Source organism: Enoplosus armatus, chromosome 23 (genome assembly GCF_043641665.1).
Source record: "Enoplosus armatus isolate fEnoArm2 chromosome 23, fEnoArm2.hap1, whole genome shotgun sequence".
Lineage (NCBI taxonomy): Eukaryota > Metazoa > Chordata > Actinopteri > Centrarchiformes > Enoplosidae > Enoplosus > Enoplosus armatus.
Genome location: NC_092202.1, coordinates 4809129 through 4831205, shown reverse-complemented (window position 1 = coordinate 4831205; position 22077 = coordinate 4809129). Strand labels below are relative to the sequence as shown.

At 41.6% G+C, this 22077-nt stretch overlaps 2 protein-coding genes across 2 annotated transcripts; one reads left to right on the top strand and one right to left on the bottom strand.

The window, feature by feature from the left end:
• Positions 1–672: 672 nt before the first annotated feature.
• LOC139305632 (actin-related protein 2) lies at positions 673–6894 on the top strand. Its single transcript, XM_070929545.1, has 9 exons — positions 673–826; positions 1778–1888; positions 2993–3151; positions 3468–3597; positions 3763–3899; positions 4009–4158; positions 4466–4611; positions 4737–4869; positions 4978–6894. The coding sequence occupies exons 1-9, from the start codon at positions 779–781 to the stop codon at positions 5146–5148; spliced, it is 1185 nt and encodes a 394-aa protein (XP_070785646.1). The 5' UTR covers positions 673–778; the 3' UTR covers positions 5149–6894.
• An 810-nt stretch (positions 6895–7704) lies between these two features.
• rin1b (Ras and Rab interactor 1b) lies at positions 7705–20574 on the bottom strand. The gene is made up of 11 exons (XM_070930144.1): positions 20431–20574; positions 19357–19471; positions 19064–19136; positions 18490–18581; positions 17313–17494; positions 16680–16964; positions 15764–16313; positions 12771–13079; positions 11996–12127; positions 11071–11240; positions 7705–8028 (listed from the first exon to the last, which is right to left on the bottom strand). Exons 1-11 carry the CDS (start codon positions 20572–20574, stop codon positions 7705–7707), a joined length of 2376 nt encoding a protein of 791 aa, XP_070786245.1.
• Between the last annotated feature and the right edge of the window lie 1503 nt (positions 20575–22077).

Below are 22077 nucleotides of genomic sequence, written 5' to 3'. Positions count from 1 at the left end.
AACAAAACAAAGATGGCGGCCAGAAGTGAGTCTTTTTGCTTGGTAGCCAAAAGGCAGAAAATTATGAAGGGTAAGTTACAAAAGTGAATTGATAAAAATGGAAGTGATGTAAATGCATGCGCTATTGTAATTAGATTACATTACTTTTGTAATTTGATTACTTTTCAATTAATAAAAATATATTAGATAAAATATTTAAATTTTTCTGAAGTAATTTGTTTTTTATGTGATCTGTTTACCTTGGTAATTTAATTACTCTTGTAATCTGATTACTTTTATAATTGGGTTACTTTTGAAAGACATTTTTAAATGTAACTAGATTATAAAACTTTTAATGTAACTCTTCTAATTGGGTTACTTTTGTAACGTTGATCATTTGGTAACTTTTGTAATTTGATTACTCTTGTAATAAAATTACTTTTTAAATTTGATTGCTTTTGTTATCGAATTTTTTTGATAATTTGATAACTGATGAATTGACACATTTTGTAATTGGATTACCTTTGTAATCTGATTACATTTGTAATTTGATTACTCTTTCCTTAAAAAAAAGGTGAAGTGTAAGTCTCCCTCCTCCCTGGCCACAAAAAAAAATGGGCGTCTTCACATTCAGTAGTCCCTCCCACGTTTGAAGGAGTAGCAAGAAGACTTCTGCTTACCTGTCAGTCGCAGTCACGGCTAAATTCATGTGTAATAATCTTGAATTGGTTATTTGTTAGCCAGACCCCTGTCCTGACAGGAGGGAGTATCTTGAGCTGTTTACAGTACTTGTTTAAGCATGGACAGCGACGGAAGAAAAGTGGTGGTCTGTGACAATGGGACAGGGGTAAGTCAAGTGTCTATTTTGTACCATACAGTAGCTCAGCCTACTAAAAAACTTGTGGTTAGCTTGGATTCAAAGTGTTTTTGATGCAAACAGGTGTGTTAAATATCTGTGTTTTATTTTAAAGCAGCTGTTCTGACAAGGTAAGGTTTGCTTCTGGATCATGTAGTGGTTCACATCTGAAGGGTGTGAATGCGTAGCGCATACTGCAGCCTGATTCCAACATCTGTCTGGACTTGTCACTCTGCCTCTGATGTGCACACACAGCCATAAATGGTTGTGATGCTCTGAACTGAGCAGCAATTGGATGACAAGCAGGAAGAGGGATTTGAGCTACTAAAATGATACTGTATTGTGGCATGTAAATGTTGATATCCAGGCATTGCAGTTAAGACAAATATGAGTTATACCTGCAGCCAACAGCTTGTATCCTAGTTTTGCCTCTGCTTGGAATGTATTGCATCCCTCCAGGCTAAGGAATGTGTCTATGGCCACAAAAACGTGTTGAGACACTGCAGTATGAGGTGTAGTCATGGCAGGCAGAGAAGCAGATAGTCTGTAGTGAACAGCAGGCCATTTAAAAGCAATGCAACATTTTTATTTCCCTGTGCTTGTCAGATGAATCATTCCACATGCTTTTACAAATGTAATGACATTGAAATTGCGTTGTCTGATAAATAACAGACAGTCTGGTAAATGCATCATGAGAATATCCTCTGGGACAGTTTCCTGGGTACAGATTAAGACTAGTGCCAGATTATGCTGAATTGATCTGATTTATGAATGGAAATTATAGACAAAAAAAGCTTATTGTGGGAATTAATGTGTAGCATCGATTCAGGGCTGTACAAACAAACTTTCAGTTTCAGTCAACATACAAAAACGAGAACTTTAATTCACACACACACACACACACACAAAATGAAAATATTTTATTCTCACATCCCTCCACAGTTTGTCAAGTGTGGCTTTGCTGGATCCAACTTCCCCGACCACATCTTCCCCGCCATGGTGGGTCGACCAATCATACGATCGACCACCAAAGTTGGCAACATTGAGATAAAGGTGAGGTTACGACTTCCTCTTTCACTGAACCTGGCAGCATTTGGGTTGTGATCAGGGACAATTCAATAGAATAAAACATGAAAAGTCTGTAAACCTTTCTAATTTCATGTCTTCTTTCATTTTTTTCCCATCCAATCTGATGTAACTGGTTTTGACTTGAGATAAACGCAGCAACAGAAACCTGGATTCACTAACAGACCTTAATAACAAAAAACGGTATCTATATGTAGTTGTATTCTACTCAAAGCTAAGGTAATGACTGTCTGGTAAGTCTAGACGCACACTGTGAGACTTTTCCAGCTAATTAAACACCTGACCGACCTGTTCTCCTCCAGCGCTTCTTATCTCTCAGCTCATACGTTTTAAAGTGTCTTAGTACTGTACACCTGTTAGCTTCCTAAGACACGGTTAAGTTCATATGTTCGTGTAACCTGAGGTTATGCAGATCGTTCAGACCTTTACCCTTGTAATCCTCGCTTGACTGCACACAGACAGGATATAGAGCAGGAGAGCAAAGGCCACAAAAAATACATTGCGATGGTAAGTTTACCATTTAGCCAGTTTACCATTTAGCCCCTTTGTGAAGATAATTTTTTGGAAATGTTTGCCTTTATTTCATAATCAACAGCAGAGTCAAGACATCAGAGTTCCCAAGATAATTGTCTTTCTTTTTTCCCCCAAGTAAGATATGTTGAAACCTCAATCATTTTTGAGTACTGACCAAAATGTCTGTAGCATCGAGTATCAAAAGTTGTCATTTAGTCGGATTAGTCTGGTTATTCTTTCATATATTACTTATATACATTATTATAAGTTCTTGTAAGAATGATTGAATCAAAAGATATATACATAGAGAGAATTCTAAACACTGATGTATACATTAAACTAAAGTATTGTAAAAGTACTGTGCCAAAATTCAAGTATCGTATTGGCACTGGTATTGAAATGACACTCCTCCTTTTTGATTTTTAGTCATATTGAAAGAAAGGGTATGCTTTAAACTTCCGAAAAACATTTCCAGTCCTAATCCTGTATTTATACAAAGATCTACATCTTATAGTCGGCCTCTACTCAGGTTAATCTCCTCCTGCTCTCTTCCATCAGGACCTGATGGTGGGTGATGAGGCCAGCGAGTGTCGCTCCATGCTGGAGGTGTCCTACCCTATGGAGAACGGTATGGTGCGCTCTTGGGACGACATGCTCCACCTGTGGGACTACACCTTCGGCCCCGACCGCCTGAACATCGACCCGTCAGAATGCAAGGTAGAACATGGCTGGGCAGATGTTGTCGTTTCACCAAATGTTGTATGCTATTTGTATTTTGTTAGGTGCACATAAGAAGAGACAAGTTGCAGGAGTTGCACAGTGTAAACCTTTCAAAATAAAGCTCAGCGACATATATAATTATTGTAACATCATGTGACGTAACAAAATAAAATTCATAAAATACTAAAATGTTCTGTATTCCAGCAATAATATAAAAATATAAACTTTTATACTATGCATGGAAAAATAACACTACACATAGAAAGCTTTTAAAGCATTCACTTAGTTTGCATTTAATTTGTACTTCTTCGAGATCCTGCTCACTGAGCCGCCCATGAACCCCACCAAGAACCGGGAGAAGATCACAGAGGTCATGTTTGAGAAGTACCAGTTCCACGGCATTTATGTGGCAATTCAGGCTGTGCTCACTCTGTATGCTCAGGGTAAGATCTCAAAACATCAGCAGTAAATGAATATGTAACGGGTTAAAAACACAAGAAATCAAGCTGTTAACTTCTCTTTCCTGTTCAGTCTGACCTCCAGGATGGATTCACTGATTGTTGGAAATGATCATAAAATACTCTTTTGGGAATCGATCCTGTCTACAGGTTTGCTGACCGGTGTGGTCGTTGACTCGGGGGATGGTGTCACCCACATCTGTCCGGTGTATGAGGGCTTTTCTTTACCCCACCTCACACGCAGGCTGGACATCGCAGGACGTGACATCACACGCTACCTCATTAAGGTGAGCCGGGAGATGCCTGGTTCAGTGTTTTGGATCAAGGGTCTCAATATTGCATATGAGGAAAATTAGACAAAGTGAGAAAACACACCTTTTCTCTTCCCGCCATCAGCTCCTGCTCCTCCGCGGTTACGCCTTCAACCACACGGCCGACTTTGAGACAGTGCGCATGTTGAAGGAGAAGCTCTGCTACGTGGGATACAACATCGAGCAGGAGCAGCGCCTGGCCACAGAGACCACCTACCTGGTGGAGTCGTTCACGGTGCGTTGAAGAACAAAATCCCAGGGTAGCATTTTTAGTTTTAGTCTAGATGAAGTAACGGTTTGACATTTTGGGAAATTCACTTTCTTTCTGAGAGTTAGATGAGAAGATTGATACCACTCTCGTGTCTAAATATGAAGCTAAAGAAAGCAGTCGGTTAGCCTAGCTTAGCATAAAGACAGGAAACAGCTAGCCTGGCCTGGTGTTTTGTATGAAATACCACAACGGTGACTGTTAAATAGCAAAGATGGCTCCAAAAAGCGAAGATGTTCTGATTTTTCTTAACTGGTTCTTCCGTCTGGTGCAGCTCCCTGACGGGCGGCAGGTGAAGGTGGGTGGAGAGAGGTTTGGGGCCCCTGAAGCTCTCTTCCAGCCTCATCTCATCAACGTGGAGGGAGCAGGAGTGGCTGAGCTGCTGTTTAACACCATCCAGGCTGCAGACATCGACCTCAGGTCAGAGTCTCCCCACTGCCGTCTTTACTAATGACTGTAAAAAGACATAATGCAGAAGATAAACAGGGCATGTGGACAAACAGCACACATCATTTTCCCCGTCTACCATCTGTTTGTCTGTGCAGGGCAGACTTCTATAAGCACATCGTTCTGTCGGGAGGGACCACCATGTACCCCGGCCTTCCATCCAGACTAGAAAGAGAGATCAAGCAGCTCTACCTGGAGAGGGTGCTGGACGGAGACGCTCAGAAACTAACAGTAAGAACTTTAATGTCCACGGCATATCTGCTTTACTGGAGAATGATGCAGTGGGGTTTAATCTACCGTGTTTTAATGACCTCTCCTCTCTTTTCTTCACCCGTGTAGAAGTTTAAGATCCGCATCGAGGACCCTCCCAGGCGTAAACACATGGTGTTCCTGGGCGGCGCGGTGCTGGCCAACATCATGAAAGACAAGGACTCCTTCTGGCTGAGCAGGGCGGAGTACGAGGAAAAGGGCCTGGGAGTGCTGCAGAAACTGGGAGGTGGAGTCAGATAAAAAATAAAACAACGTCACCTAAATATTTCAATTTTTACATCAACCTATCACCTCTCATGGCCTGGCATGCTGGATGAAAAAGTTTGTATTTTTTTCAATTAATCAACTGACAAAATATTGACAACAATTTTGATAGTCGATTCATTGGCATTTATCAAACTAAAACGCCAAACATTCTCTGGTTCCAGCTTCTCAAATGTGAATATTTGCTGGTTTTCTCTGTTTATATCATTGTTAAGGGAACATATTTGGGTTTTGGACTGTTTTGGACAAAAGAAGCAATTTGAAAAAAAATATTTTCACCATCAATGACATTTTATAGACAATTACTTTACAGATTAATTGTTACAACAAATAATTGTTAGTTGCAGCTTTAATCCCTGCTGAGGTTAAGTTTTATAACAGAAAAACAATATCAGAATGTCCCATATTGTGCCCAGAGCTCCTGGGACTTTGTAAAAGGCTACTGGAAACAGGGGAAAGTTATGTTAATGTATGTTTTCTGACTGATGTAGAACATGTGAAATGTTTAAAATGGTAAATAATCATAAACCTTTAATTGTTATTTCTCAAAAGATTATAAAGAATGCAAATTCTTAACCTTGCATTTGGGAAATATCAGTCCTAATACCTTATTAGGCAAATGTATCAGGATTTCTAACAGTGTCATCTTTCTAAGATGCTAATTAAGTGTAAAAAGTGAGCAAGTGCTAATTTGTTAATAGCTGAAATCAAGTACAAAAATATAAAATCTCATTATAAACCTCACACCTTGAATAAATAACACATTTGAGGGTTTCTGGTAGTTAAACAGCAGTGGAGTAAACTGGTGTTGTTGTCTGCTGCCCTCTGGTGGTCGAGTTTGTTTAAGACATCAAATCACAACATTCACAATCCCATTACAGCACAAAACTGGATGTGACAACGTTGTGAACAGATATGGCAATTTTTATTGCGATACTGAGTTACCTGACAAAATACAGTAATGTGTTTTTACACTGAAAAGAAATAGTGAGCTCTCACAATGAACACATGCTTCACGCACACACGCACCACATTCGCAGAACCTTCACGTTAAATGAAAAAAAAAGCATGCAATAATGTTCAAAACACATCATCGTTCTCAAAATGAACCTCCTCAGCTGATTAAAAACTCCAGATATGTTGAAAATCCATACTTTTGATATCTACCCAACAAATTGAACAATTAAAAGTTAGTTTTAAATACACAAATATGATAATCCATAATGACACTGAGTTGAACAGTCAGTTGAAAGTGATGACTTGCAGCAGGAGTCACCAGCAGCTGGTGACTTTTTACATTTACATTCAACCAGGCACCATGAGGTCCTGGTTTATTGGTCAGACTGTCCTCTCAGTCCGGGTCATAACGCAGTGTTATTTTACAGCGCGGCCAAGAGAAACAGTAGAACTCAAAAGCAGTGGATTGAAACGTGAAATGAATGCAGTTGAAGATTTTAATACATTCGCAAGTCATTCAGTAGATCTGTTGCAGGTCGTCTCGGTGTGTCGATGTGTTGCTTCTTTTTTTTTTTCTCACATGGTTTTAAAAACAGAGAGCTGATGCTTTTCTATCACTTCCCTCCTACTCGCTCATTACTCCACCTGCCAAAAACACTTAATAGAATACGCGAGCAAGAAGGAGAGTCTGCGCTTTTTCTCAAAAAGCAAAAATAAAATAGTCTCTGTGGGTGATTCTAAAAATAAACAGCTGATTTAAAGCTTCCCTGGAGCTTGTAAACCTGATTTCTTTCAAAGTAAACACCTGTTGTATCACAAAATGGCCTCTCTTTATCTGTTTTTTCTTTTGTCACTTTGGTATTGAGGTTTGGTCTTGGCTATAACACATCTCACCTTTTTTGTCAAACTGTATTCCAGGGGGGGCACAGAAAGGTTTGTATCCCCAAACCCTTTAACAACATGGTTCCATCCAAAGATCTGCAGACTTTTACACATAAAAGTGAAGTAATAAAACATCCAAGTGTCTTTTAGATTTTGCCCAGAACTATACAGTGAAAGGGTTACATCACCACGGTGGACAATTTGCCTTCTCGTGCGCATACAGGAAGTGATTTAGTTTCCAGGCAACAGTAGTCTCACAGAATTTGTCTTTGGATTTGAGCCTCCTCATGTTTTAATGATGTAATCCCGTCATGGTATAACTCTGGGTTCATGTTTCAAATAACAACCAAATCCATTTATTACACATTTTCCATGTCACAAATAGTACACTCCTTTACACCAGCAGCCACACTGAGTGGTACATAGTACAACTTTTGGCAACAGTCCCTATGTTGGTCCTGCTCTGCTCTGCATGTTGGTCCATTTAGGGAAGAGTTTACCGTTTAAGGTCTGCTCCTAGTCGGGAGAAGGGCTGTAGTTTTTCACAACAAGTCCTGACCCACGACGAGACACAACACACCGCCGGAGAGAAAGAGACAGAACAAGAGAGAGAAAGAGAGAGAAAGCGAGAGCAACCATCCATCTCCTCCTCCTCCTCCTCTTCCTCCTCCCTCCTTCCTCCATTCCTCCCACTCACTCCTCACACACCGACTCGCTCAGGTCCACGGCGCCACCTCTGGTGAGCCGCCGCATCTTGCTGAAGTCGTGGTCGGTCCTCAGGTAGGAGAGCGAGGGGCCTCCCTCGCTGTGGCTGGCCAGGTCCTGGGGCTGGGCCTGAGGCGGCAGGGCCCTCATCTCACCGCCGCTGCGCCAGTACAGGGTGTATTGCTGCGGGTCGGACACTCCGAAGGTGGCGGCGCACAGCTGCGCCAGGGCCTGGCTGGTCTCCCCGGCTCTCCACTGCAACGTCCGCACGGCGCTCCGCTCCCCGTCCTGGAACAGTATCCGAACGCACCTCTGGAGGGAGGGAGGGAGGGAGGAGGGGAAGAGATAGAGAGAAAAAAAGAGTGAAAATATACTGTATTCATGCAAAACAGAGGTCAAGAGGCTTATGGAGTGAGGGCAAAAGAGGGGGAGGAGAGAGTGATGGAGCCAGAGGAGGAGTGAGAGCTGTGCGAGCACACAGGCTCATAATCCACTACAATAAATAAATGAGCCAAAATGATGATCAGAAAAGAAATACTCTCTCAAACAAAGCTTCTACTTCCCACACACACAACCAGCAGGTCCAAGAGCTTCATAGGAAAACCGTCTTCGTGAAATTGCTCTTTTCTCTGTTGCATGTTACAGCTTCATTGACAAACTCCCAGTATCAATCCACTACAGCATGTCCACGTCCAAACTGATCAAATAATAATCCATTAAGCTCGCTCTACCTTCTGGTGGAGTTTTCCCTCTGCACTTCAAAAACAGAAACTTTTTGACATTTTCAAAAGAACAAAAAGCGATCAAACACACAACTAACGACTCTGTCTCAACAATTGCCACTCTTCAAACACTTACCAGCAATTGTGCCGTACCTAAGCTATTATATAATGTCAGATTCAACCACCTACAGACGCCCTCACAACTCTCTTTAAAACACACACACACAATGAAAACATACTGAACATAATCCTTTTAGCAAACATCCAACCTCGAGAAACCAGTGACAATCCTCTTCTCTGCCACACACAAACACACACACCACACATCCTACCTGCACACACAACTACCCCCCCAACACACACACACACACACACATACACACACAAACAGATGGACAAGTGGCTAAATATGCTCAAAACAAAAAAAAAGAAAAAGAAAAACACACATCAGCAATTACAATCAACAGGTCTGCCATCATCAAAACTTACAGAGTCACTGAGCTCCTCGCTGTCCGTGTGCATATTGTGTTTGCCTGCTTCGATGGGTAGATGCAGCTCAATAAATTTCATGTTATCTGACCGCCCACTTCTTCATAGCACTTGGCTCACTGATCCCCGCCTGTGTCAGTGGAAAATCTGGCTGCCGGGTGAGTTAGATCGGCTATTTGAAGCCAGGAGAGGCACCACGTGACGAGACAGAAACGTTGTGGATGACAATGCCTTTTTTCCATGGCATCTGGTGGAACCGTTATACCAATCTGGGGCCGGGAGAGTGATAACAGGAGAGTGTAGGTAAAAGTCAGCATGTGTGTGTGCATTAGTGCATGCCCCCGTCGTAAGCCGACGGCCCCAGATCAGCGGATTACCTCCAAAAATGTCTAAAAACTAATCCCCTCAAATGAATTTGAAACGTGTTTGCACGCAAAGGAGGGAAATCCAGGTGTGTTGTCTGACTTCTGACGGATGACCCACTGTTCCACTGAAGAGCTTCACCTTTTGCGCGACCTCTAGAAAATTTGAGTACTGTCGTCAACTTCCCAAGCGGCAGCAGTAATACCTGAGATCAGCTCTGAATCAAATATGGGTCACTGTTCTGCTCGTCGTACCCCGCCTGCCATTGTCACAGATGTAGGATAATCTGATGTTGCTCAGCGTGCATCGCCATCAGCATAATTAATGTAAAGTCTGACCTCTTTGGACGGATTATCGCCTTGTTTTTGTTGCCGTTTGTGTTTTTTTTGTGCCATTTGAAAGACAGACAGACATAAAATAGGTTCAGGTGTGAATTGTGAAATGTGGAAACAGTTTGTCGATGATTCTTAGTGTCTGTTTGAAAACTTCTTTAAGTACCAGATAAACTGTTTAAGCCCAGGACATCAGGACAAGTACTCTAAAGCCAGGAACACATTAGATGACTTCAGAATCCAAGCTGTATTAAGACTCATCACATATGTATAGACCAAATTGCACAGATTACATTATTCTACCTGGTTGCTAACCAGTGGTGGAAGAAGTATTCAGATCCTTTATTCAAGCAGAAGTACTAATACCACACTTACACCACATGTAAAAGTTCTGTAACCATACCTTACTTAAGTAAAAGTAAAAAAGTGTTATCTGTGGTGAAAAATGTGGTGATACGTGGTTTTCACTGAACCGAAAGGGTATGAAACTGTAATAAGAAAAGTTACTGAAGCTGTCAGACAAATGAAGTAAAAAGTACAAGATGTCCCTCTGAGATGTAGTGGAATAGAAGTATAAAGTTATATAAAATGGAAATACTCAAGTAAAGCACAAGTACCTCAAATTTATATTTAAGTAAAGAACTTAAAAAGTAAATGTACTTCAATTCCAACACATGTGCTAAGTAGCTAAAACTACAGGCTCGGATTTGTCCACATTCCAGTTGTAAATATAGCATGTTTGTTACAACTGTGACCTTGATTGGTCCATGAGAAGGTGAGAGTTTTGAATCCTGGACACTATGTTATAAAGTGCCACACAATGACTGTTTTTAAGGTGCTTGCTTGCTCCACTACATGTATTTGATACCTTTAACTACATGATGTATTATCATAGGTGAAGATAAGATAAAATACTTTCTTGATCACAACTTCACAAGCTACCCAGCAGTATATAAACAGTAGAATTATGAATGCATGGCTTTTACTAGTAACAGAGTATTTCTACAGTGTAGTATTGCTATTGATCTGAGTACTTCTTCCACCCTCTGCCAAACTCCATCCAAATTAATGAGGATCCCAATAAACTATTAACAACAACTTGTATTTGGGAACAGTATCTGGAATAAAGAGAGAAAGGGACTTATGCTGTCAATCATGTTATATTACACAAATTACAAAAATACATATGTTATTTTCACATTAAAAAAGTTCAGTTTTTTAAGTGTAGTTTTGCCATTATGTCATTCATGGTACAGTGGAGAATATCCATTGAATTGTTTCACTGCATAATAAGCAGGAGTTCCTATTGTCTGCACATCAATCAGCACTTCACACAGGGCAGCTATGTGTGACAGCTATAAAGTAGATTACTGTACAAACCCACACATACTCCAACACTACCAGTGTCTCTGTGATGTACTACTACAATCAAAACATCTGGCACCTACCTGGCTCTGCTGGTTCTCCTTTTGTCTCTGCGCCTCTCGGCTCCGTCTGCAGCTCCACTCCTTCAGGGCCTCCTGGGCCTCCGGTGTCAGGCAGCCTGAGAACGGCTGATCCCTGTCCAGGCTCTGGATCAGACACAGGCTGGCGTACACACTGGTCAGGTAGTACCCACCTGGAACCAAAACATTCCCCAATAAAAACAAACAAAAAGAAAAAGAGAAGATGCTTCAGACTGAGAAAGAGGTAAAAACCTCACCAAGACTTAGCTTCTAATAGCTAGAAATAACAGCCAAATAGCCTGAAGTACAAATTTAGAAGAGGACCTAATGATTAATGAGCAGGTACTAGTAACAACTACTACTAGTACTACAAGTAGTAACTAATTACTTAATTAATTTAAATCAGTTCATTTAAAAACTGACTTGTTTTCTTAAGAATGTAAAAGTGACAGACAAAAGTAAAGTTATTAATAGTAAAAGATCATCTAGAGCTGAAATAATTAGTTAATTAATTGACTTGTCAATGGACAGAAAATTAATCAGCAACTAAAAGTCATTTTTTAAGAAGAAAATGCTAAAACTTCTCAACTTCTCTCAAATGTGAATTAGTAAATAGTAAATTGAATACATTTTATATATAGAATAATTTTGGGCTGCTGTTTTGATAAAAGGAGCAGTCAACTTGGGTTTTGTAAAATCGTGATATTTTTGTGGCATTGCCACTCACACCAAATGATTAATCAATGAAAATAATTGTCATATTGATAATGAAAAAAATAATTTGCTACAGCCCTAATTGCATCAGTCACAAGTAACTGGCAGTAAAGTAACTTCTGAGTAAAAACATAAGTGGGTAAATATCCATAATTATAATAACAATATTATCCTAAACAGCCGACAGGTAGCATTTTTAGAGTTTAGGTCGTACCCTCTCCTCCAAGCCAGGAGGGCTCCAGCAGCTCCATCATGTACTCCACCTCTATCAGGATATGAGGCCTGTTACACTCCACAATCACATAAGACAACGACGGCAGGAAGTCATCCCAGCTCACTTCCTGTCCTGGAAACAACAGGACAGTATAAGGGCAAGCTTTTTGACGCAGGTTGCTTATATATATATCTTATATATCTATAATTTGAAAAAAGATGTCTTTTTGGACCAAATCTGTGTTTCACGCAGGGTTCAAACTGGAAGAAAAGTCAAAACAATCCCACCACCATCTGTGTTTTCCAGACACACAAGAGCTTAAATTTAGTGTAGTTACCTACCTAATTAGACTTTACAAATGTTAGCTTAGTATACATATGAAATAAGTTACTATATTTAAATATATATATGTATAATTATTATAATATTTGACTGTACTGACATGACAATGCATTAATTTCCAACTGCGGCAGGTCGTGATGAAAAGCAGACAGGTCGTGCCAAAGCTCACACAGAGAAAGTGTGTCTGAAGTGTAGAGCTTCTGAAAGTGACAAGACACTTAATCCCGGCCTTTGATTGTTGACCTTCAATCCTTTTACAGGAAGGCTTTCAAGCAGCAAATACAGCTTGTTTAAAAAAGTTACAGCAAATAAAATATTTCCAGTTTTCTGTTTTTGTTGACCATCTCCCTCTGTGAATAAGGACTGCTAGTAATAAAGCTGTTTTTGTTTTTAAAGTTACAGCAGAGCCTAATAACGATGTACTTGGTCTCACCATGTAAGGACCCCATGGCCTTGTGGATGCACTTGCACACTTGCAGCAGCAGCAGCACCTTGTCGATGGGTGAGTGCGTCCTGTGCATCAGGATCAGCTTCTGCTTCACCCTCTCCACGCCGCGGCTATCAGGGACACCTGTCCGCACGCCGAGCCGCTCCATGGTGGCGTCCCCCTTCAGATGGAGCAGGTTTTGGGTGAGACGCTGGCTGGTCCCGTCCCGATTGTGCAACTCCACCAGAGCTTTTTCAAGGAGGGACTTCAGGGGCCTGAGCACGCAGGAGAACATGGCCCGCTCCAGCGCCAGGTCTGAGGACAGAGGTAAGGGTTCATTGTTTGGGAGACTGCAAAATATGTATGCTACTGTGAGACTGTTTTATTTGTTTGGTCATTTGCAAGTAGAGAAATGTGTCTACATATCTAGAGGCACTGGCAAGAGGCCCAGAAAGGTATGCTGATATTGCAATAGAAGAATTTGGGTGAATGAAGTGTCAAAAATAAAGGTGGAATCGCTCTTCCACGTTTAAATAAATAGATTTTAAAGAGTTGCTACCACCCTATACCCCAATTCCATTATCCATACAGGACGGATGCATTTTAAGCAATTAATCAAAACGAAAGTCCTATGAATTTACTCCCTGAATAGAAGTAGAACGCCAATCAATAAAAAAAGATAATGATATCTCCTGTCCCACATTGTATCTTTTCATTAGGACCTTACTTTGTTGAAGACATCAACATGAACTACCCAAAAAAGCCGTAAGCTTCAGCGTCAGTTAGAACTTAGCAAGCTGTGAGCTAACTGTCAGTGACTGTCAAGATGGTTTGCTGAAAATTGTGTGTCAAAGTTCACCACGTTTAAATTAACATGAAGTATTTGCTTGGATTTACAAGTGTTAGCATAAGTCAATGAGATACATCCTGTTAATTAGTGATCTTTAAAGGTGCATATTCTTGTTTGCAGGCTAACCTAGGCTAATCGCCCCCTGGCTCTTTGCTTAAAAACATGCTCTCACACAGACATGAGAGTGGTGTCAACCATCTCACTCTCGCAAAAAGAAAGCGAATAACTGTATTTCCCAACATGTTCAACTACTCCTTTAAAACCCCCTTTGCATTGTGTCAGAAATGCGCTGTCATCAAGCTGAAACAAGGCTATTTTTCTTCGCACCTGAAAAGCCAATATTCTGGAGATCTACACTCTTCTTTTTTTGGCCTGACAACAGTGATATGTATATACACAAACTCGTGGATATGTTACACATGCATGCTCTCACACGTGGAAACACACACACTCAGTGATTCTCCTGCAGTCAGTGGGCAGTCCTGACTAGTGGGTAACAATTCTCCAGAGCACACTGTTTTCCACTCATCATCAATATCCTCCTCTCCCTCCTCTCCATCCTTCAGGTATCCCTCCTGTCCTGTATAATCCCCCAACATCTCCCCCCATCTACCTTACTATATCATTCCCCCTTGTGATTAATCATTTACGCCCCCCATCCTCTGCTTCTCTACCTCCCTCTTCTCCTCCCTCCCAGCATGCCTCTCTCTTTTACCAGCTCTGGAGAGTAACACATTACATGTAATGTGACTACAGTCTTGTTAGTTACAGCCTAGTTCTGAAAAATGCTGTGTTTTTTAGCTATTACTCAGAGATCTGTAACTGATTACATTTTCAAAGTATCCTGCCTATTTCTATCCCTCCCTCCCACCCTCCCCTGAATCGTGCTGCTCTTCGAGTGAGCGTGGGACTGTGATATCTTTTTATGATAAACGAGGGGGAGAAAAAAAAATGCAAATGCCTCCCACCGACGCAATGCGAGATAAATCAGAATCAGAGCGCAGGAAGGAAGGACGGGAGGAAGGAAGGCAGCGGCCGAGCACTCTCCCCTGAAGCCTCTGCACTTGCCAGGCAACCATCCATCATCACACATTTACACACACACACACACCTGCGATCACACACTCGCAGCCTCACACAAAGGAGTCCAAAAAAGAAAAACCTACGCACAGGACTGTGTCAAAAGATCTGACTACAATCCTTCCAAAGTAACACCCTGCGATGTCTTTACAATAATGAGAAGAATCACACTTTGAATGCGATGGATGGGAGTGCAGGCGTGTCGGGCAGGGCTTTCCTAATGCTGTTTTCTAAATACCAGAGACAATATGAGCTCTAGTGAATGAGGCTCTACCCCCCCCACGCAAACTACTTTGTGTTGACAGTGCCTTTCACTGGTGCCTGGGCAGCCCACCATTTATCAGAAAAGGCTGTCTGTTTCCATAGACCTGCGTCCTCTGGCACTGTGCTCTATTGAATCAGTGTTTTCTAATAGTACAGATCTTTTTTTTTTTTTTACTCTCTCTCTCTCTCTCTCTCTCTCTCCTCCGGTCCCCTGCTGCACTCGCCGTCTCCTCATTGTGATGTGATAACCATATCACGCATGCACACCAAAAAATTCATACGGTTAATCCAGCCCAGTCAGCTAAATTCAATTAAATAATCCGTTTAGTTGTTTACAGTGACTGAGTTTCTTTGCCGACAGTCAAAAGTATTGAAATTGTGTAAAGTTACTTTAATGTGAATAGTTCCACAAACGGAAATCTGTTTTTTTGTGGAAACACTTTCTAATAACCCCCTTTTACGCACTATAAAGCCCCTGTAAGCATTCAGTACACCTGTACACAACCAACACTGGAACCTTTTTGTAATTGTTGTTTCAGCAAATGTCAGTTAATCATTGTGCAGTCAGACAAGAGACAATTTACTTTAGTTTGTGCAACAAAGTGAAGAATTCAGTGTGCTTATTTCTTTGCAATACTGTACTGCCTCACAAGGATTATGCACTCCTGTGAGTCCACAAGCCATTCGAAAAAGTCAGTCAGTATTTGAAAGACATGGTTCATGCTATGGTTCAAATATAATGTGTTTTGCTTTGGCGAGAACAATCTTGTGTATTGACACGTTTTCCAGGTTTGTGTTTGTTTACCTTTCTCGTTCTCTGGCACCAGGGTTTCAATGGGAGGCTCCAGCTCTCCACTGTCCAGCAGGCAGCACTTGGCCTGGGACAGAAAGAGGCGCAGACCCTGCAGGAGCTGCACGGAGGTCACACGTGACGAGGATGAAGAAGAGGAAGCCACGGATTTGAGCCCTTCTCTCTGTTCCAGGAGGAAGTCCTGAACCATGCCCCCAAAGGTGGAGCGCCTGTCTCTGGACAGCTCCTCCACCAGTCGCGTCAGCCTCTTGTCCGGAGCAAAGAAACACACAAAGGCCTCGCTCATGCGGTGCATCCCACCACGGCCTCGAGAGCGCACGAGCGGCGGGCGCTGGTAGATGTTAGTTTGGGCTCGGGCCATGCTTTCTGGATCTGAATCTGAGTCATTGTCCTCATCCATGCTGCTGAAGGAGCTGCTGCTGTCGAGCTCGGCCAGGGAAGGAGCCGGGCGGCGCTCCAGGGCCAGAACTGCCACCTCGATGCCTGCATCATCAGCTCGGGCGGACTGTTGGGGCTGCGGAGGCTCCTCCACCTTTCCAGATGTCTTGAGCAGGACAGAGGAGATCATTTTACAGCATGATAATTAAGTGATGGGTGCACAAACAATATTAGTGAATGAATCACACATAGATACAAGACAGAAAGGGGTTACCTAAAAACAATCACGACGGTATTGCCAGTAACAACTAAGAGAGTAGGGACAGGTGAGGAGAACCATTTTCCACTGTGTTTTTGAATAATAGACATAATAGGCTGGAGTACCAGATGAGCTGAGTTTACAAAATAAGAAAGCATACTTAGTTTGAGACATTCATGGTTGTTTATATCATTAAAAAACATTAATGACCGTAGACAGAGGGCTCCACATCAGTGGATCTGAAAGACAAATACAGATGCTAACACGTCTTACTTGTGGCACAAAGACAGACATCATGTCCTCTTCCTCTGCAGAACCCGGTGACACAGCAGGGGTTCTCCTCAGGACCCCTGCCCCAGCATGAACTCTTCTCTGTGGGTTGGTGCCGGCCTTCTGCAGCCTCTCTGACCCGCCGGGCTGCTCCTCTGATGAGGAAGGTGAGTAGGAGCCGATCCCCTCGAGAGACAGATTCATGGAGGACTCGGAGAGCCGGAGCCGCATGCTGCGCTTGAAGCGGTGCCGTTTATTGGAGGCACTGTGGTTTACTAGTTGTGGCTGCTGTAGAAAAGAAAAAAGTGGATTCAGTCCTTCATCTAACAAGAGCTTGTGGCTTTTTGAACTGTTTATTTTTCAAAGGGTATGAGGTGAAGGTGAATGGTAGCTATTTCAGCAGTCATGTAGGAGGACATATTTAGAGTACTTGTAATGGACGTAACTTTAAAAAAGTGAACTTTCACAAATAAATTCACACACGTTTTCAACTGGCTTTCATTGATCTTGCTCAATAATCCCCTGACACCCTATAAAGGACCATGAGACCTTTAAAATAAGGTAAAATAATAGAAAACCACAGAGTCCTTTAGTGTTCTCAGAGAACGCTCACATAACCACACCTTCGCTACTAACCTTGCTAACCTCCAGCTGTAGGAAGAGCGGGTTGATGAAGCAGAGTTTGCCTTGTCTACCTCGGGTCAGCAGGGTACATCGGTCCTGGATCGCCGACGTCTGACCCTGGCTGCCGCTGGTTGATGCAACCAGGTCAACCGGTCCGTTTTGGATCTCTGAAGCAGTTGGCGCATTCCAGAAGTCTAGTTGGAGGAAGAAAGTTTGGATACCAAAGTTTTTCAGTTACACATTCAATTCCTGCGGATATACCAACCAACCAATTTGATCTTTTCTAGTTTGTTTGCAGTAATTGTGCAAATATTTCAAAATCAATGTGTTTTAAAATTACACACATGGAACCTTTATTTTCCTCTTTCAGTACTAAAACACAAACAAGTTGATCTGCTGCAAGCTGAGTAGAGCAGACTGATACTGCAGAACCATGGTGAGAAATAGTCTTTTATCTTTGAGCTGCAGTCAGTGGCACATACTGTGTCGTACTTGTGTCATTTTTAGCCATCTTGAAGTCACACCTCGCTCCCTGCTTCTGCGCTGCATCAGTACATGTTGCCATGTTAAAATAGATGCAAGCTGGCAGTCTCTACTTTAGCCAGTTATTCCTTTAGTTTCTCACATTTGCAACACGTTTCTGAAGAGAAGCCATTGCAGAGTATCCTCACTGTATCCAGTACTGCAAGGAAGTCATTTTGACAGGTATCTGTGTGTAAAACATTTGGCAATATGTGTTGGCATGCTCTCTTTTTAATGTGAAAAATAGCATAAAGAGTGACTTGTAAACAAGACTAAGAGTCTACAGCCATGCTAGCAGCTCTGTGAGGCTAGCATTTGATTGCTTTGAGCTAAATGCTAATGTGAACATGTTGCCATGCCCACAATGACGATGCTAACATGCTGATGTTTAGCAAGTATGTGTACGTAACCAAAGTTTTTTGACCTGCTGATTAAAAGTCAAGTGATCACCAAAGTTATTACATGTGAATGATATGAATATGAACGTCTGTCCTAAATTCAATGGCAATTCATCCAAACGTTGCTGAGATATTTCCATCTAGACCAGTAATAGACCGACCAACGAACATTGCACAATGCTAGCGTTACTTAGTAAAGTAACTAATGTTATTTAGGGCAGGAGAGTACGTTTATTTTGAAAAGGATGAGAGGTCTTCGATCCCTGTACCTTGTCCCATGTGTGAGATGGCCTCCAGCTGCCTGTGTGTTGTGGCTTTAGCGATGGCCTCTGGTAGCTGCAGCGGGAAGGGCAACACATCTCTGCAGACAAGAAAAGAATGAACACAGACATGTTAAATTAAACCCTGAGCATGTGTGTGCACATGATATTTCCAGAGGGGTCTTGGCTGAGTACAGGTACACTGCACGGCCAAAAGTATGTGGACACACACACGTGATTGTTGCACATCTCAGTCCAAACCCATGAGCCTTAATCTGCTACTATAACAGCCTCCACTCCTCGAGGAACACTTTTACATATATTTTGGATGAAGTGAAGTTTTGGATGGGGTTGAGGTCAGCGCTCTGTGCAGGCCAGTTAAGTTCTTCCCCACCAAACTGGGAAAACAATTTCTTTATGGACCTCACTTTGTGTAAGGGAGCATTATCATGTTGTGAAGTGCTGCAATTCAATTCCCTTCATTTGAACTAAAAGGAAACCATGAACAAAGGTTGTTTGTTTGGGGACAGGGATGTTCACATACCTTGGGCCACTCTGTGTACCAGTTAAAACAATACATCACCTGCTGATACAGTAGAAGGCCACCAGTCGACACAGGTCAGGGAAGCTGAGTGCTGAGCTCTCCAAGGCGAATGCTGGTTATAGAACAGACAGAGTTTGATTGACAGCTGTGGAGGCAGTGGGAGACAAATCTAACAGGAAATATGGCAGCTGCAAATAATTTGGAGGACCCATCCTCTGTCCCACACTACTGCACCCAGCAAGTGTATGAACCGCACTGCACCACATGCGGTGAGCAGAGAAATGTAGTGTTATGTGGATAATACGTGCTAATCTAGCCTGTTTTATACTTACTGGAGTCCTCCTCACAGATGAAGCACTCCTTAACAGAGGAGGCACTTTTGTCTGCTGTCACTCTCCAACACAGCACCTTCCTCTGGCTGGAGCTGCATTTACGCACCAAAAAGGTCTGTAAGCACCAACCACCACCACCACAGACGACAAGAATAAAGCACAGGGGTGTTATTGTCTTTTTTTTTTAATATATTCTCTTTTCACAGGTTTTTCAGGAGAAGGCACAGATGGTGCAAACAGCAATGTAAAGAACAAAATAATAGCTACATAACAGTTTCTTGTTCATCTGTTCAATGTCAATTTTCATGATTTTCAAGCAAATTTTTTATGGATTTGAGTGTGTGGAGGTTGCTATTATAATATCAAATACATGATAACTGTGACTTAAATAGTAGTAAAGATTGGAGGCATGCGGAAACAGCTAGCCTGGCATGCTACAGCATTCTCCCCATAAAACCACAAATTGTCATTACATCTCTACACATTTGTGTACTAATTAACAAACAAGATATAACAATCAGTGAGCTTTAGAGGTGCTGGTATTTTTAAACTTAGCCAAGCAGGCCTAGCTGGGTCCCCCTGCTTCTGGTGTTTAGGCTAAGCTAGGCTAATCGCCTCCTGGCTCAAGCTCTATACTTAACGCCCAGACATGAGAGTGCCCTTTACCTGACTCCCAGAAAGGGAGTGAAAAAACAACAATTTCTTTAATCAAGATAAAACAATTACAATTGTCCCATAAATCTTAGCTATATGTCAAAGCCTCAGAAGAGCTGCAGTTTTCTTTGTTAACACAACAAGATACTGATGTTTTAAAGTGAATATTCATATTTCCCAAGATGTTGAAATATTCTTTTTCATGTCTTCAATCAAGATGAACAACAGTTAGCTCCTGCCTCTTTGGAAAATTAAAGTTAAATAGTTAAAAGTCTCACAGTTTTATGTGTAAAACTTGTAAAATGTAGTGGAAAATATGATTCTTTGTGTATCCTAAGTTTATCAATGGGCCCAAAAACGTATTCCTGTATTATTTTAACTGATAAGGTCGCATGAGTGAAATAATGCACTTGTCCGTACCCCAACAGGCTCTCTGAGCAGCATATAGAGGGCAGAGTCCTGGTTGAGTGACAGCTGCAGCCACACAGGATGTGTGAGCAGCAGACGATCCAGGACGCTGAAGGCCCGCTGAGAGCCTCGCTGGGTACCGCCCACCTCCTGCATCTGAAACACATGTACCAGGTTATTACACAACAACCGTCACATGAGTTGTCTTTGTCATTATTTCAGCCCCAAATAATGTATTTCTAGTGGTATTTTTTATTTACTAGAGCAAATTTGTTGTAATATGGAGGGCTGGAGAGGTAAACAAGTAAAATTAACACTATTTTATTATACGATATTACTGGCAAATTCCCCAAAAATAAAGAAATGTATATATTAAAAATATATATATAACAAAGAGGAAAAGGCAAAGAGTATCTAACGTTTTACTGTCTTTCATCTTGCTGAATATGTACTGTTCATTTCAGCTTTCCTCCATCTTATTGGCGGCACCAATCTCACTTACGCTACACCACCAGCATGACATCACAATCAATATCACGTTGTAGTGACATAAAAATCATGAAATCCCATCAGACTGTGACTGCATTACTGCGTAATCAGATTTGTGTCAGATTCGGGTTGCCAAGTAAATAACAATTAAAAATGTCATATTTAATGTAATTTCTTAAAACAGCAGATATTTTGTTTCATATCGCAGACAAATGCTGATTTTAGGCAGATATTTTATGCCTTTATTAGATAGCTATAGTGGAGAGATGACAGGAAATGAGGGAGAGAGAGACACAACAAATGTTCCCAGCTGGATTGGAACCGAGGACGTTGTGATTCATGGTTCACCTGTTCACTAAAAGTGGCTTTAACTAACTTATCCTTCACCAAACATCAGTTCAAAGTTTTAAACATTTTAAAGCAGCTTTACATCCTTCTGCTCATTCTATAATCTAAAGTGTTGTTGTGTGCTTCAGTGAGTTCTTCCAAGTGCTGTACACCTCTCCTCCTTCTGTCCTCACTATAACAATATACCAATGAGTGTTTGAAGTTACACTTTCTGGGGGAAAAATGCACCTTTACATGTACTTAAAACAACAGTTGTTCAGTTTGAACTCTGTGCTTTCCATATTTTTGGCCATTTAATGTTAACATTCAATCACAGATTTACTGTCTCTCTCTCTCTCTCTTTCTCTCAGATTGGCTTGCTGCTGGATGTCACACTGTGTGGGCTGCTGGCGAACGCTTGTGAGCGTAGCAGCAGATGGTTGCCATAGCAACCTGGGCCTACACATCCTACCAGGCATTCCCACTCAGTGAAACACCCTTTCTCTGACAAGTTGGAGATGCGCGTGCATGCACACACATACACACACCCACACACACATATTTATACCGTGTACACACACACACACACACAAACATTAACACACACTCGCACACACACACACTATCTTAAAGGTTTTCCGGGGTGCAGAGGTGTTTTATTTCTAGGAAGCTGTTTTATTTTGTATTTTTTGGAATAAGGGACAAATAAAAAAATGAATAATAAAATAAAAAAAGTGATGCCATTAATAATCAGTAATTATTTTTGTCGCTTCCTCCCTCACATCAGAGCACCAAAGTTCATTTCTGAACAATGACTGTTCTGCTCCGAAATCAGATGCAGCA

Bases quoted from the DNA above. Each gene is read 5' to 3' on its own strand.
- rin1b (XM_070930144.1), bottom strand. From the start codon at position 20,574: ATGCAGGAGGTGGGCGGTACCCAGCGAGGCTCTCAGCGGGCCTTCAGC. The intron at 17,495-18,489 runs GTACAGGGATCG...TCCTCCAACTAG, and splicing joins CATCTCACACATGGGACAAG to ACTTCTGGAATGCGCCAACT. The intron at 16,314-16,679 runs GTAAGACGTGTT...GTCCTGCTCAAG, and splicing joins TGTCTGTCTTTGTGCCACAA to ACATCTGGAAAGGTGGAGGA.
- LOC139305632 (XM_070929545.1), top strand. From the start codon at position 779: ATGGACAGCGACGGAAGAAAAGTGGTGGTCTGTGACAATGGGACAGGG. The intron at 827-1,777 runs GTAAGTCAAGTG...ATCCCTCCACAG, and splicing joins TCTGTGACAATGGGACAGGG to TTTGTCAAGTGTGGCTTTGC. The intron at 3,152-3,467 runs GTAGAACATGGC...TACTTCTTCGAG, and splicing joins TCGACCCGTCAGAATGCAAG to ATCCTGCTCACTGAGCCGCC.